The sequence below is a fragment of the Nyctereutes procyonoides genome, unplaced genomic scaffold, assembly GCF_905146905.1.
Source record: "Nyctereutes procyonoides isolate TBG_1078 unplaced genomic scaffold, NYPRO_anot_genome, whole genome shotgun sequence".
NCBI classification, from domain to species: domain Eukaryota; kingdom Metazoa; phylum Chordata; class Mammalia; order Carnivora; family Canidae; genus Nyctereutes; species Nyctereutes procyonoides.
The window spans coordinates 41,831,812-41,848,233 of NW_026575042.1; the positions used below are offsets into that span (position 1 = coordinate 41,831,812).

The following is a 16,422-nucleotide window of genomic DNA, read 5'->3' on the forward strand; positions in this document are numbered from 1 at the left end:
ATAATTGTGTAAGCCCATTTGTTAAACTTGTTAAATCTCTTTCTGCTCGAAATATCTAAAATAGCTTCTCTTTTCTGAATGGAACTCTTACAGGCATAGGTGCCCAAACCTCTTGGTAATTGGGACTGAGGTAAGTCATGGGTTACCAGACCCCTGTAGGATCCATAGACAAAGAAACTTACAGAGGCTTGTGGTTCTAAGGCATAGCAATTCACAGACTTGAAACCCACAATAAGAGACACTGTTGTCCTCTTACAGGTAAATCCAACAGAGAATATGAAGTTAATTCACATGGAAAGAAGGGTAATAACATATTAAACACCTAATTAAGCAATAGATTATATGTTAGCAAGGGCGGGGGGAGGACAAAGAACCATTTGTAGAATACATCACTTAATACCTCTAGATTCCATTTCTTGGATTAGAGAAATAGGAACAGTAGTAAAAGAAAATATTAAAATCAGTCATCTTTAAGAAAGTTTCCAGCTGCAATAAAATGATTTTTGGAGAACACTCTGATAAGTGACATCAAAAACAGCTTCATGAATGGGAAGCATGGAGGTCTTAAAAAGGACAAGTGGGATTCTGACAGTGGGAGGGAACTGGAAAAACAGGTATGATTTAAGAAAGACAAAAGTATGTCTGGACAGTGAGAAGTATGGTATGAATACAGAGTGAAAACTGGGAAATAATAAATACATGGAAGGTACTGGAAGCTTCTGAACAGAGCAGTGAAATTAGAAACATTTGGAGCCAGTTAATTCTTTCTCATGGCGGATGTGCTATGCATTGTAGGATGTTTTAGCAGCATCCCTGACCACCACCCACAGAATGCCAGTAGCACCCACCACTCATGGCACTTAAAAATGTCTCCAAATGTTATCAAATATCCCCTCGGGGCGAAATCACTCCTGATTAAGAGCTACTGGACTCTAGAAAGATTAATATGAAAAGATGAGATAGAGTAATAATTAAAGAAGCGATTATAACTATCTCATTCTGTGATATGTGGGCAGAGCAAGAGTTGCAAACACACATTAGTGAAGAGGCCAGGTGGAAGCTGTGGTGAGCTCTTCTCAGTATCAGCCAGAAGGCAAATCCATGCTTCCAGGTCTTCCTTCCCCACCTCCCCTTAAGAGAAATAAATTCCAGACTTTTAAGTAAAATCTCCTGATTTTAAAAACACAGGACTTAGTTCAAGCTTTCTGGAAACCAATAAATAGGCTGGGTTTAACCCTCAAGCTGCCCAAGATCTGTAGCCTGGACTAAGGTGCCGATAGCTTGGAGGGTATTTAGGAGGAAAAATTAATGGATCCTGATAGACTGATCAAACAAACCAACTCTAAAAAGACACTTTTGAGAAAAGGTGGAAAAATGAACTTAAATAGGCATTAGATGAAATGAAGAAATTGCTACTGAGTGTGATAATGGTATTAAGATTATGTTTTAAAAAAAGATGTTTGAGATATTTAGTTATATGTTATATATGGATATGCTTTCCATTACAGATTTAAAAAAAAAACAGCAAGAGAAAATAATGACTGGAACTCAACATATTTGACTATCAAGAATAAATCAGGGAAATGCCTGGGTGGCTCAGCGGTTGGGTGTCTGCCTTTGGCTCAGAGCATGATCCCTGAGTCCCAGGATAGAGTCCCACATCGGGCTCCCTGTATGGAGCCTGCTTCTCCCTCTGCCTGTGTCTCTGCTTCTCTCTCTCTCTCATGAATAAATAAACAAAATCTTAAAAAAAAAAAAAAAAAGAATAAATCAGAGGAATGGGGAAAGTGACTTCAAGGATTTGAATCTGAGTAAATAAAGAACATCACCAAAGAGACTACACCACTAAATTTATTGTTTATTTCCTTTGTGTTCCCCTGGAAAAAACTATCTTTATATCTCAACTTGTTAAAACTTATTTTCTAGAATTTATTGACAACCTCTACTTTTCTCTCATTACCAATCAGAATACATGAAATATTCTATACCTTAATTCTAGGTTCCACTTTAGAATAAGGGTAATCAGAATTCTACTGTTTAAAATAATAACTTTAGGGCAGCCCCGGTGGCTCAGCGGTTTAAGCGCCGCCTTCAGTCCAGGGCGTGAACCTGGAGACCCGGGATCAAGTCCCACATCAGGCTCCCTGCATGGAGCCTGCTTCTCCCTCTGCCTGTGTCTCTGCCTCTCTCTCTGTGTGTGTGTCTCTCATGAATAAATAAATAAAATCTTTAAAAATAAAAAAAAATAAAATAAAAATAAAATAATAACTTTAGTTAGTGGCAGTTATGGAGTAATTTCTGTTCACAGACCCTGTGCTAAGCCTTTTACAGGCATTATCACATTTAATCCGCAAACCAACCCTAGGTGACAATTATCATTACAAAGAAACTATGATTCAGTGAGGTTAAGTAACTTGTTCCAAGGATAATCAGCAAATAAGTGGTAGAGGGGGATTTAAATTTAGGCTCTCTGATTCCAAAACCTTATCCCCTTAACCATTACCTTACCATTGTCTCCCACGTGGCATCTTTCATAAAATCTTACCTATCCACTCACCCATAAAGAGTAGCCCACGATGACACTGCTGATACTGGTGCAATAGCACCATTCAGGGACTTGCTAGAGAGAAAAGGGGGCTGACTGTTTAGGATTTTATACCCTATGAAAAAACCCTATGCTTACACTTGTGGGATATAAAAATACCAACTACTTTATGTTAAATAACAATACAAAAGTTAGTTTATCATTTTTTAAAATAGATCTTTCTTTATTTCTTTAACCTTACCTACTTTATGGGAAAAAACATCTGCTAATGCTTACTTGCTTATTCAAGAAATCACAGTTAATCTCCAAAAACAACATCCAGGCTAAATGGTTCTGTGATTTTTGGTAATCTTACGCTTGAAAAAGTAACAACTGTATATATTTTCAAAATTAAGCTACCCTCTCCCCCCTGCAATTGTTTTATTTGAACTGCTTCCTTCAATTTACACAAAATCCCTCTGTAAACAGCAAGGGGGGGGGGGGAGCCAAGAAAAGAGAAAAAGCACTGGGCACTACCATCTCCCCCTAAGATTGGGTCTAAGATGATGCCACTCACAAGATATGTTCCATTCTTCGGGTGCAAACATAAGTAGAATAAATGCTACTATGACAATGCTCGAGCAGGATACCAAAGAAAATTCCAGATCAAAAGGCATTCCAACTTTCTACTCCATTCTTAAGGATTAAGAGTAAATCTCCATGACTAGAGACACATGCATGCATACAGAGACAGATACAAATTCTTTTCTCCCATAAACTGATTTTCTTCTCATTTACCATGTTCCTAGTTTATAAATGCAGTCATATTTTACAGATATTTAGTGAATCTAAAAATTAGATGATTTGATTAACTGTTCCAGGAACAGTTTGGAAGAGGGTCTCCAATTTTTAAACAGTACATTTCATCAAAACTTTTTTCTAGGGGAGCCTGGGTGGCTCAGTGGTTGAACGTCTCTGCCTTTTGCTCAGGTCATGATCCCAGGGTTCTGGGATTGAGTCCCACATCAGGCTCCCCTCAGGGAGACTGCCTCTCCCTCTGCCCCTCTCTTAGTGTCTCTTATGAATAAATAAATAAAATCTTTCAAAAAGAAAAAAATCGGCTCCTGAAGCCGCCACCTCTGCCGGAGGCCGAAGCGGGACCCGCGCCAGAGCCAGAACCGTGTTTCGCAACCAGTATGACAATGATGTCACTGTTTGGAGCCCTCAGGGCAGGATTCATCAAATTGAATATGCAATGGAAGCTGTCAAACAAGGTTCAGCCACAGTTGGTCTGAAATCAAAAACCCATGCAGTGTTGGTTGCATTGAAGAGAGCACAGTCAGAGCTTGCAGCTCATCAGAAGAAAAATCTTCATGTTGATAACCATATTGGTATCTCAATTGCGGGACTTACTGCTGATGCTAGACTGTTATGTAATTTTATGCACCAGGAGTGTTTGGATTCCAGATTTGTATTTGACAGACCTCTTGCTGTGTCTCGTCTTGTATCTCTAATTGGAAGCAAGACCCAGATACCAACACAACGGTATGGCCGGAGACCATATGGTGTTGGACTGCTCATTGCTGGTTATGATGATATGGGCCCTCACATTTTCCAAACCTGTCCATCTGCCAACTATTTTGACTGTAGAGCCATGTCCATTGGAGCCCGTTCTCAATCAGCTCGTACTTACTTGGAGACATATGTCTGGTTTTATGGAGTGCAATTTGAATGAACCGGTTAAACATGGTCTGCGTGCCTTACGAGAGACACTTCCTGCAGGACAGGACCTAACTACAAAGAATATTTCCATTGGAATTGTTGGTAAAGACTTGGAGTTTACGATTTATGATGATGATGATGTATCTCCGTTCCTGGAAGGTCTTGAAGAAAGACCACAGAGAAAGGCACAGCCTGCTCAACCTGCTGATGAACCTGCAGAAAAGGCTGATGAACCAATGGAGCATTAAGTCACAAACCAGCCTATATGTGTATTATCAAATATGTAAGAATGCAGGAGCCTTGCTGATGACAGTAATCTATACTTTGAACCAAAAGATGCGGCGTGGTCTTCTGGTATGTTTTAGGAATCGGTCCAGATGTGTTTTTCCCAAGTAACTTGTCTGAACCATATAATGGTGTGTATTTTTATTTGAGAGGGTCTATATAATCATTTTCTAGAAAGTATAGTTATCTGTACTAATGTTTTTATATGAAGAACATAGTGTCTTTGTGGTTTTAAAGACAACTGTGAAATAAAATTGTTTCACCTGCCCAAAAAAAAAGAAAAAGAAAAAAATCTTTTTCTAATTTTAAATAATTACTAGCATCATTTTTGTTAACCAGCAGGACTTAAACAGTCAATACTGAAGCAGAAGAATATAGTTATTTTTAAAAACAGCTTACAGGACAGCCCAGGTGGCTCAGTGGTTTAGCACCGCCTTCAGACCAGGCTGTGATCCTGGAGACCCGGGATCGAGTCTGTCCGGCTCCCTGCATGGAGCCTGCTTCTCCCTCTGCCTGTGTCTCTGCCTCTCTCTCTCTGTTTCTATGAATAAATAAAAATCTCTAAAAAAAAAAAAAAAAAAAAACAAACCACAAAACAAAACCAGCTTACACAGCTTACAGTACTTAAATGTACTGAAGAATATAGGATTCCTTTCAGAAGCCAGAAAATAGCTTCATATAAACACCAGACTATTTTCCACTCTCACATTAAAACACTTGGAATATTTTTAAATGTAAATATAATTAGAGTTATTCTTAGACGGACTTTGTTACCTCTCAATCAAAAGTTAATTAGGAAAAAAAAGCAATATCGAGGCCTGTCCAAGTCCAGCTCCTGGGAGACTAACTAGAATATTAAAGTACAAAACAACTTTGTATCTATGCTTCCTTTGGCATAACCAATGTGTTAATAGTAAGTTTCCTTCAGGCCTGTTTTCTGATTCCAGCAGCCTCTGCCTCTACTCCACATCCTGACTCTTAGGATTCAGGAGACATCAAATAAACAGAAGTATAAAGATCATAAATTACAAAGGAAGTCTGGAGAAGCAAGGCAATTGGCTCAAGGTTGATGAATAAAAGGGTCAGAATTTAGATCATGGTTTCCTGAGGCCCGGATGTCAGTGCTCTTCCCCCATAGGCCAGGCCACTTCACCTTAATGCTCCTTCCATTTGTTCAGTTTTATATATGCATTGCTTCTCCCATAAGTATCTTAGAATTTTAGTGTGGAGCAGGAACTGAGCCTGGTGTGTTTTTTGTTTGTTTCATTTTTCTATTTTCCCTTTACATAAGGCAACACAACACAGACTAGTTATTGAATAAATACTTGCTGAATTAAATTTTGAGATATTAATTGTGATATTCAGAGAATTCCACCAAGGGAATTATTCTTAGCATATGTTTGTACCTAAGAAGTTACAACATGTTAGTTACTTCTAGAAAAAAATGTATTCCGGGAGAATTTTTAAAGTTTAGTTAATTAAATAAATAGAGATTTATTAAAGTATGTAGACTCATAAAAGCAAATGTAAATAGCTACTGAAAACCAAGAATTAAAGCAATGCCAACAGAGCTATAGGAAAAGAAATGCATAAAATCTTTCACTCACACAGAAGAAAATAGTTTGTCTAATGGCTAGGGTTATGTTGATATGACCTATGAAACTATAAAGATACTAGTATACCTACGTCTAGGGAAAACAGTCATATTTCTCCTCTACTATTGACACACAATACTTCTGATACCAGATATGTAGATTTTTTTCCCCCACACTGGCCAATTTTCCCACACCAGGCATGTGTCCTGCAATTTAATTCAATTCAACTAGAATTAGCACAGACCCTATAGGTTAAGGTTCAGTCCCACAAGAATGCTCCCATTTTAGATGCCAATCACAAGTAGTAGGTCCCCAGGTTACCCACAACTTCTGTCTGACTTGACTACAAATCAGAAGTTCCCAACACCCCCTCCTCTGGTTTGAAAATTTACTAGAGCAGCCCACAGAACCCAGGAAAACAGTTGACTATTGCAAATTTACTACAAAGGATATTTTAGAATGAACAGCTATATGAAAGAAGACCATGTGTCCCTATTGATTTGGGGTATACCACCCTTCTCGCATATAGATGCAATCACCAACCCGGAGGCTCTCCAAACCCCATGCTTTTTGTAAAGGCTTCACCATGTAGGCATAGTCAATTATTGACTTATTTTCTAACCCCTCTTCCTTTACAGAAGAGGAGTTTTAGGGCTGAAAGCTTCAAGTTTCCTTCCTTCTTTCTTTCTTTCTTTCTTTCTTTCTTTCTTTTTTTTTTTTTTTTTAGAGTTATTTATTTTAGAGAGAGTGTGTGTGCATGCACTGGGGAAGGATCAGAGGGAGAGGGAAACAGAATCTCAAGCAGACTCCCACTGAGTGCAGAGCCCCAAGCGGGGCTCAACTCATGACTCCAAAATCATAAGTTGAGCCAAAACCAAGAGTCTTAACTGACTGAACCACCCAGGTGCCCCTGAAAACTTCAAGCTTTTAATCATGGCTTAATCTTTCTGGTGATCAGCCCCCATTCAAAAGCCCATCAAGAATCACCTCATTAGAACAAAAGATGTTCTTTTCACCCAGGAAATTCTAAGGGATTTAGTAGTTATATGACAAACTCCTATCACTCGAAAATTACAAGGGTTTTAGAAGCTATGTAGCAAGAACCAGGATCAAAGACCAAATATTATCAGGGACCAGGAGCAGAGACCAAAATATATATTTCTTATTATTTCATAACCTATTAACACTTACAAACTTAAAAAGTCCATGATTTTATGGACTGCAAACCAGGAGAAGAAAAAGCTCTCTGTAGAAAGGAACATGGTAGGAAGAAATAGAAATGGGATAGAAAAGTAGAGAAAGAAAAGCTGAGCAAGGACACAGAACCTAGGAACCCCCCAAACTATTCCAGGTATGCAGGTCTCTAATTATACTTAAGTCAGAATAGAGTAAGAACTCTGAGTCTCTACTTTGTAAGTCTGTTGATTGCTTTGCTTTGGTGGTTTTCCAGTTTGGAGTTATGTTTTGTTTTGCCCTTGGTTACCTAGTAAAGTCACTGTTTAAAAAATTCCAACCCTGTTTAAACTAAACTAAGAAGAAAAGGAGAATTGTCCTTCTCTAGATGTGGCCGACAAGAATTTCGGAGGGTCTGGACAAGCAGAGCACTCTGGTCACAGTTGTGGTGCCAGCTGGAGGCCAGGAAAGACCTAGCATGGCTAGAGCAGGAGACGCGGGACCTCTGAAGACAAGGGGCCTCAGAGCTGGCTTGGGCATGACTGGAAAATCCCATCAAAGGACCAGTTTGCTCACTGCATAACAGCCCTGTGAGACTTCCCTAGATGATTGAATTAGAGAGGTCATTTTAGTCTGCCTGCAAAATATCTGCCAGCTTCTTCTTTTTCTTTTTTTTTTTAAGAAGTGATTTAAATTCTATATTTGCTGATTTTTTTTTTTGAGGTATTGAAATAGCTGCGGGTGTTTATCATCCTGATAGAAACAGGAAGAAAAGGATTAAATGTTTAAAGAACCAGTTGGAGAATACATTTAAAATATCTAAAAGTAACTGGCTACCTTCTTAGCCCTGTGTGTAGTACCTGTAAGTAATTAGCACCCTAAGGCCCCATGAAAGCTGTGGTTCCGAACTAATGAAACAGACTAGTCAATGACAGAGCCTAGTTAATGGGACAATGGCTCTGTGCTGAGACTCTGTGGCCACTGGAATTAAAAAACATAGCTTCTGGAGTTTTTTATGAACAATGCCCAGAATCAGGAACCCAAGACTTCTGGGCTTCTATGAACATCTTCCACTTGCTGCTGTGCCTGCAGGAGTGTGAAGCTGTGTGGCATGATGCACACTCAACTTGCTGTACTCGAGTATCTGAGGCTGACTGTAGATGGTGACGAAAGAGATAACAATTGCATGTGCTTGGGCAGCCCGGTGGCTCAGCGGTTTAGCGCCGCCTTCAGCCCGGGGTGTGATCCTGGAGACTAGCGATGGAGTCCCATGTCGGGCTCCCTGCATGGAGCCTGCTTCTCCCTCTGCCTCTCTCCCTCAGTGTCTCTCATGAATAAATAAATAAAATCTTTAAAAAAAAAATTGCATGTGCTTGAAAGTTCCTTCATGCCATAAGAACCTTTACCTTGTGATGTCAACATAATAGAGGAGTAGAACCACATTAGCACTTAAATCAAAGGAAAACCTTTACTCTTTGTCTTTGAAGGAACTTTAAAACAGATAAATAGTAACTAGAAAATAAATAGGAGAATCCTTTCTACAAATTTGAGAATGTAATCCTAAAGAAAATGAATAGATGGGGATCCCTGGGTGGCGCAGCGGTTTGGCGCCTGCCTTTGGCCCAGGGCGCGATCCTGGAGACCCCGGATCGAATCCCACGTCGGGCTCCCGGTGCATGGAGCCTGCTTCTCCCTCTGCCTGTGTCTCTGCCTCTTTCTCTCTCTCTGTGTGACTATCATAAAATAAATTAAAAAAAATTAAAAAAAAAAAAGAAAATGAATAGATGACCAGTAAATGTAATACACACTGGGATGTCTTATGAACCCAAAATAATGAAAGCAGTTACGAAAATCAACGTAACAATCAATATAACTGGCGTCCCTGTTCCAGTCCCACAGCTGGCTCCCTGCAGGGAACCTGCTTCTCCCTCTACCTATGTCTCTGCCTTTCTCTCTGTGTCTTTCATGAATGAATAAATAAAATATTTTTAAAAACAAAATAAATAAAAATTAAGTGACGTTATTAACAGAAATCAATTTCCCTAAAAAAAAAAAAAAAAAAAAAGAAATCAATTTCCCTCTCTTAAAGTACAAAAGAAAATACATAACGGAAATCTTTCCTCTGTGTATAAAAATAACATACCTCTACTCTTTGAATTTTGTTTTAAAATACAGTTATCCTGAGTGGGGGATATTGAAAGTTATTTTTTAACGATAAGCAACAGTTTTTGAAGGGGCATTCTTATGACACAAACAGGGTAGTAATAACTTCTGTGCTGTTAGACTACTCTCAGTAACGGCATTTCCAAACACAGGCAGCAACAGTAAGGCTGTATAGCTAGTAAGCAGTATAAGATAACACATCATAACACACTCTATTATTCTACTACTCAGGATGACTATTTCTTAGCTAACTATAATCTCGATAGCTCTAAAAATTAGTTCTGTTATTTAAGGTTAATTCAGTGAGGCAAGCAGATCACTGCAAATGCAAACTAGAAAAATGTAAAAGAAAACTATCTGTCACTTTAAGAGCCACCTATTTCTCAGTTTAGCCTAATTCATAGCAACTGCTAAAGAAAAATAAAAGTACTCATTGATAAATGTGCTAATCATTTTCTCCCAGGAACTGAGCCACAATTCATAACCAAGTTTCTAGACCAAAATTCTAGAACACCCACAAGCTATGAAGAAGAATTATGCATCTCCTTTTCCATCATTCAATGTTTTATTCCTTTTTGATCATGAGTACACTATTTACACCACAGCACGTGTCTAGTTAGCATCGAGTGCCATGTTTTAAAAGTCGTAACAGAGAAGCTGTATCTTTGAATTAAAAACACCATAGAAATCACTGGAAAGTCTAAAATGAAAAACAGACCTTTCACATGCCCAGAATCAGCTGCTACTGTCCAGAATCCAGCTCCTTCCAAGAGAGCAACAGATCTGCATAAGCCACAGCTTAAACGGAAATGTCATGTCCTAAGGCAAGGATCCACAAACTTTTTCTTTTCAGGACCAGATAGTAAATAATCTATATTTTGCAAGCCATACAGTCTCAGTGGCAACTATTTGACTCTGCCTTACAGCACCAAAGCAGCCACAAACAATATGTACATAAATAAGCGTGCCTGTCTGCCAATAAAACTTGATGGACCCTGACTGTTGAGTTTCATATAACTTTCACATGTCACGATATACTACTTTACATTTGATATTTTCAACCATTTAAAAATAGGAAAACTTGGGATGCCTGGGTGGCTCAGCGGTTGAGCTTCTGCCTTCGGCTCAGGGTGTGATCCCGGGGTCTTGGGGATCAGGGATCGAGTCCTGCATCGGGTTCCCTGCAAGAAGCCTCTGCCTCTCTCTGTGTGTCTCTCATGAATAAATAAATAGAATAGAAAAACAAACAAATATAGAAAAACTATTGTTAACTCACCAGCCATACAAAAACAGACAGCTGTGGCCTGCCAGATTTGGCTTACGGGCCACAGTTTGCCACCCTGGCCTAGGGCCCAGTTTTCCTTCAGCCTGTGCCAATCCCTTTCTCCTCCATTTACATAAGCCTACAAATATGTGCTTTCCTTTTAGCAAAGCATTCCTTTTGCTTCTTTAGGTCTCTAAAGTCTAGGCTCTATTTCCCATAAGTCCCAAAAGTCCAACAGAACAATAAGAAGGTCGACGAAGAGCACAGCCTGGAGAAAGGACACAAGCTACACCTGTGTTGCTTTCCAGCTATGTGATCCTCTGCAAGTTACATAACCATTCCAAGTCTCCACTTCACCATTTGTAAAATTTAAAAAAAAAAAAATCATGGTATCCAATCACCTGAGAGTATTTCTGAAGGTGTGACTTTACATTGAGTAAGGTAAGTAGAACAGAAAAATATAACCTGGGAGAAGAGCTGCTAAACCACATTTCAGAAACACGGCCTTGCTAGATATTTCATTGATAAATTGCTAGATCATGATAGTGTATGGGTCCACAAGTAGAGAAAAGAAGTTCAGTGAAAATAGTTAAAATCCTGGAAAAATGCAATCTCACTGACTACATGCTACTTTTTAAAATTCTACAAGTGGACCAGACACTGAGAATCTTCATGTTACAACAGGGAAGGTACTGTGAGGAGCACAAAAATGAATAACTTAGTCCCTCACTTCAAAGAATTTATAATTTATTAAACAAAAAATAAACAAAAAAATCTAACATACTTTTTTTGTGTGTGTGACCCTTTTACACACTGAAAACTTTATTTTAGCTGTTTGCCCAGACAACCCTTCTGATGCAGGTCACCTGCTCCCCCCCTCACTTCGTAAGCAGGGCACACTGCCCCTCACTGTGTCCCCAGTCTCGGGGCTACTAGCAGGAGCACATTACAGCAGGGGGATGCACCCGCTGGCACCCCTCACCATAAAGGCTCTCCTCCTCAAGGCAGTAATGACCCAGAATGAAAGAGGAGTGTGTTTCCAGGGGTGTACACTTTTTTTTTTTTTCACTTATTTATTTTACTGGGCAGGGAGGGTAGAGAGTCTTAAGCAGATTCTGTGCTGAGCAGGGAGCCTGACTTGGGCTTGATCTCACAAGCCTGGGACCAGGGCTTGAGCTGAAACCAAGAGTTGGAGGCCCAACCAACAGCGCCATCTAGGCGCCCCAGGGGCAAGCACTTTGGACTCAGCCCTGGGGGCCTCTCCTTCCCTCAGCTGAGATCCCCAACTCCAACCCAGAGGTATGATTGATATAAACCAACCACATTACAAAGTCAGAAAGTGAGCCAAACAAAAGCTAGTAAGGGATGGGGCGCCTCGGTGGCTCAGTCCGTGGAGCATCCGACTTGATTTCAGCTCAGGTCATGATTTCAGGGTCCTAAGAGTGAGAGCCCCACACCCAACCCCATGTGTCAGGCTCCACATTCAGCAGGGAGTCTGTGAGATTCTGTATCTCCCTCTCCCCCACTCAAATAAATAAATAAATCTTTAAAAAAAAAAAAAAGATAGTAAGGGGAAGAATTTCCTGAGAGTTAGTTTTAACAATGAATAGAATTTGAGGAGAACCGACAGACATAGAAATTTGAGAATACTGTATATGTATGTATCTAGAATAGTAGGGTATGTGGATTAACAATTCCACCAGACGTTACTAAACTGTTCTCCAAAGATGATGTGCTTCTATTAACAGTCTGTGGGTTCCCATCCTTACAACAGCTATTATGATCAGAGTTTATTTTTAAAATGCCTTAATCAGGGATCCCTGGGTGGCACAGCAGTTTAGCGCCTGCCTTTGACCCAGGGCGAGATCCTGGAGACCCGGGATCGAATCCTACGTCAGGCTCCCAGTGCATGGAGCCTGCTTCTCCCTCTGCCTGTGTCTCTGCCTCTCTCTCTCTCTCTGTGTGTGACTATCATAAATAAATTTAAAAAAAATTTTTTTAAATGCTTTAATCAATGTGATGGGTAGAAAAAGGTATCTCAATTTAACTTGCTATCCTCACATTCTCCACAGGTGTTTCATAGGTCCCTTTTTATATTATGAAATAAAAGGCATAGTCTGCTTAAGCATGAGTCGTTCTGTGGCTACAGCCCAGGCACAGAAAGTACACAGAAGACAAGGATCTCTCTCTCTCCCTTCCAGAGGTTTCTGCAGGACCTTGGTCTTTCCCTCTCCACCCCAAAAATTGCCAGTTTGCATCAGCAGATGGGACAAACCTTTCCTTTCCTCCCTGAATGTGCCAGAGTAAATTAAAGAGTTCATAAATGAACATGGTTGAAAAATACTGGTCTTGACAGAAACATCTGAAACCATTTCCTCCATTTTTGCCCAAAACTTGGTTTCTGCCCAATTTAGATCATGAAATAGCCAAGATACCTTAGAAAACACAAAAAAGTTTTGATCCAAGACTGGAGACTTGGTTGTAAACACTGGACAGATACGTCCACTCTTCTCCTCTCATCCAGAAAGCAGAAAAGTATAGGAAAGACAAATTATGGTATTAACCTGATTTGTGGACACTCATTAGGAGGCTTTTGCCTTGAAGGCTCCACACAGATAAAATTTTAAGGGAAAATACCTATAAGTAATTCTAGGAAAAAATAATTGTTTTTAACCAAAATCTTATTTAGATTCTTTCCGTGCTAAAAACAAAGTTGCAACCAAATAGGAATGAACACAGTACACGGCAAAAGCCTCTGAAAGGTATAAGTAAAACCAGTGTTCTCAATCCTGGTCAACACACGGCATCAAAGAAAGCTAGGAAAAAACATATTCCAAAACTTGATTAATGTGATTCAAATAGCACATTCCTTACCACAGTGGAAAAATGGAAAATCACTATAAACATTTGCTTTCAAAAAGGAGTTGCCAGTATCATTCCAGTAACACTATAATGCCTCATTGCTCCAGATACACATTGATTTTTCTAATCCAGGGGTTTTCAACCCTGGGAAATTTTACCCTTCAGGAGACATTTGGACATTTTTCAATCTGAGCCATTTTCCATTCTCACATGTGGAGGAGGGTGCTATTGGTATCTAGTGGGTAGGGGTCAAGGATGTTGCTAAATATAGCACAATGCGCTGGACAGTACCCTCACCCCAATAAATAATTATCTGGAACAAAACGTCAATTGGACCTAGAAAGCCTGGTCTAATCTACTTCTTCATGGCTAATGGGGGCACGGTGACAAATACAGATGGATAGAGACGGTAAGTACTTTTCTTAAAGACCTGCTATGAAGTGAGACAAGTTAGAGTTCTTAAGTTCACTTGACAGATAAATGAAAGGGTCCAGGTTAGCAACTTTCGGTTATAATATTTTAGGGAGAAACTGGAACATAGTCCATGATTCTGGCAGTGTCATCGAGCAGTGTACTGTCTATATTTATCATCTCATCTCATTTACCTACACAAAGATCCATAATCAAACTGACTACCGCTGCCTCCAGGTATTTACAAATTAATATTTTCCTGCATTTAGGTGCTAACTGAATTCCCCATGCCTACCCACCAAAACCAACCAGACCTCGGATTTCAGAAGTGGGTTTTATGTGGTCAGTTTCTGAGGAAAACATTCATATCTAAAATTCTCTTTCCCTTATGTTACAGTCCGTTAAAACTTTACTGTCCAGCTCCATGAAACTTAAAAGCCAGAGTGGGAAAGCAAGATGCTTTGGACTATAAACCTAGAGGAAGCTACAAAGAGGTGCCTTCTATAAAAAGGGGAGGGGGGTGATGGTAATGCACTGAAATAAAATATACAAAGCCTGGAGAAGTCCCTCTAAAAGCAGCAAAGCCCTTGGAGATTATTTTATTTCCTAGTAAGGTTGCCTTGGGTGCTCCAACAAAGAAAGTCATTTTTCTGGGGATTTTTTTTTTTTTAATGTCTCCATTTCCAAGTTTGCTGAAGGCACTTACTTGTCTATTTTCTAGGTGTTACACTAAAAGAGAATTTGAAAAAAAAAAAAAAAAAACTCAGTTCGAATCTAAAGGAACCACACAGGGTTCAGAAATCCATTACGAAACCACCAAATTTATCTGGGAGAAAGAAAAGCATCATGTAACGGACAAAAATCCACCTGCACACTGAAGTTTCTCAAGCTGACAAAGCAAGTACTGTTTGGCAGGAATGCAGAATGATGGGCATGTTAGCTCCCTGGAACCTCCTGAAACACTTAAAAATGAAGACAAACTACTGCTTCGGTGGACTAGCTGGGTTCTACACCAAATGGCATCTTCTGACTGCAACCCTGAAACAGAAATTTGTCCTTGTGCCTAAAGTCCAAGCAGAAAAACGCCCTATTTACTTAAAAAAAAAAAAAAAAAAGGACGAGATGATCCTAATTTAAAAAAAAAAAAGAAGCAGTACAGCAGCACAAGGACACTGAAGCGCAGGATCTAGTTTCAGAGAGTCGAGCACAAAAGCGCCACCTCCAAGGACACCGCCCGTGCACCGGCGGGCACCCAGCCGCGCGCAGACACCCCACGCGGGGAGGCCCTTTAACTCTCGGTAAACGTGAAGCGCGGGCCTGGACTCTGCGCTGCAGCCGCAGCTTCTGGAAGCAAGACACCAGGTTTAGGGGAAAGGCTACTACGGGGAGACGAGCGTCCGGAGCCGCCCCTGGGGTCCCCGGGGAGGACAGCTGCCGCCTGCAGGTGAGGGCGGCCCGCGGCCCTCCGGGCAGGGGGTCAGGGGCCACCGGGGCGTCCTGGGGCGCTGGGGGGCACGTGTCGCCACCGAGCCCCGAGCTTCGGTCGCAGAGGCCCCGCCGCCTCCTCCAACACGAGTCCTTCACGCCGGTTCCAGGAAAGGAGCAGAAGGGAGAGTCGCCGCAAAGGTGCGCGCGCCCAGCCCGGGCCCTGCAAGGCCCGACGCCGCGCCCCGTGGTGCGGGAGGGAGCTGCGCGCGCTCAGCGGCCCCGGGGGCGGGGGCGGCGGCGGCGGCGGCGGGGGGGCGGGGGGCGCCGTCCCTCACCTCGGGGCCCCGCGCGAGGGGCGGGCGGATGAATGACCGACCCGGGAGCCGCGGGGCGACTCACCTGCGGGGATGCTGCAGGGCTTCTCCGAGTCGGCCCCGACGCCGGGGCTGCAGAGCTGCGAGGCGAGCGCCAGCAGCAGCAGCAGCAGCGGCGGCGGCGGCGGCGGCGGCGGCTTCGGGGCGCCGCTGCAGCCCATCTCCGGCCTCCGCAGGGCCCGCGGCTCCGGCGCCCCCGCCGCCCTGCAGCGGCGCACTTCTCGCGAGAGCGGGGGACCCCGGGCGCCCGGGACGGCGGCGGCGACGGCGGCGGCGGCGGCGGCGGCGGCGGCGGCGGCGGCGGCGGGGCCGAGTGCGCGCAGCGGAGCCGCGGCGGGACGCGGGCGGGCGGGCGCGAGGGCGCGAGGGCGCGAGGGCGGGCGCCCCCCGGCGCCGCGGGCGACTTATAGGCTCCCCGACGGGGGAGGCGACTGGGCGGGCCGCACCCCGGCTATTGGCCGCCCGCTGACCCGCCGCGCCGCGCGGTCGCCCCCGCTCGCCGTCGCTCGTCCCGGAGTGTTTGCTCAGCTCCGACCTATTTAAGGAGCGGTCTGCGGCTACGTGTGGAGGCTCACGCCGAGCGCGCACTGCAGTTAGGGAGTGGGGCGGGGGCGCAGGGGG

The 16,422-nt window shown here is 42.5% G+C and overlaps 1 protein-coding gene and 1 pseudogene across 2 annotated transcripts in view; one reads left to right on the forward strand and one right to left on the reverse strand.

Moving 5' to 3' along the window:
- The window catches only part of PLOD2 (procollagen-lysine,2-oxoglutarate 5-dioxygenase 2), a 95,353-nt gene extending 79,299 nt beyond the window's left edge, over positions 1–16,054 (reverse strand). For both annotated transcript variants that reach the window (XM_055321333.1, XM_055321332.1), the window contains exon 1: positions 15,827–16,054. In XM_055321333.1, coding sequence (XP_055177308.1) covers positions 15,827–15,962 — 136 coding nt within the window. In that variant the 5' untranslated portion in view covers positions 15,963–16,054. The remainder of the gene's footprint in view (positions 1–15,826) is intronic.
- On the forward strand, positions 556–4,526 carry LOC129507275 (proteasome subunit alpha type-1-like; annotated as a pseudogene).
- Positions 16,055–16,422: the final 368 nt, after the last annotated feature.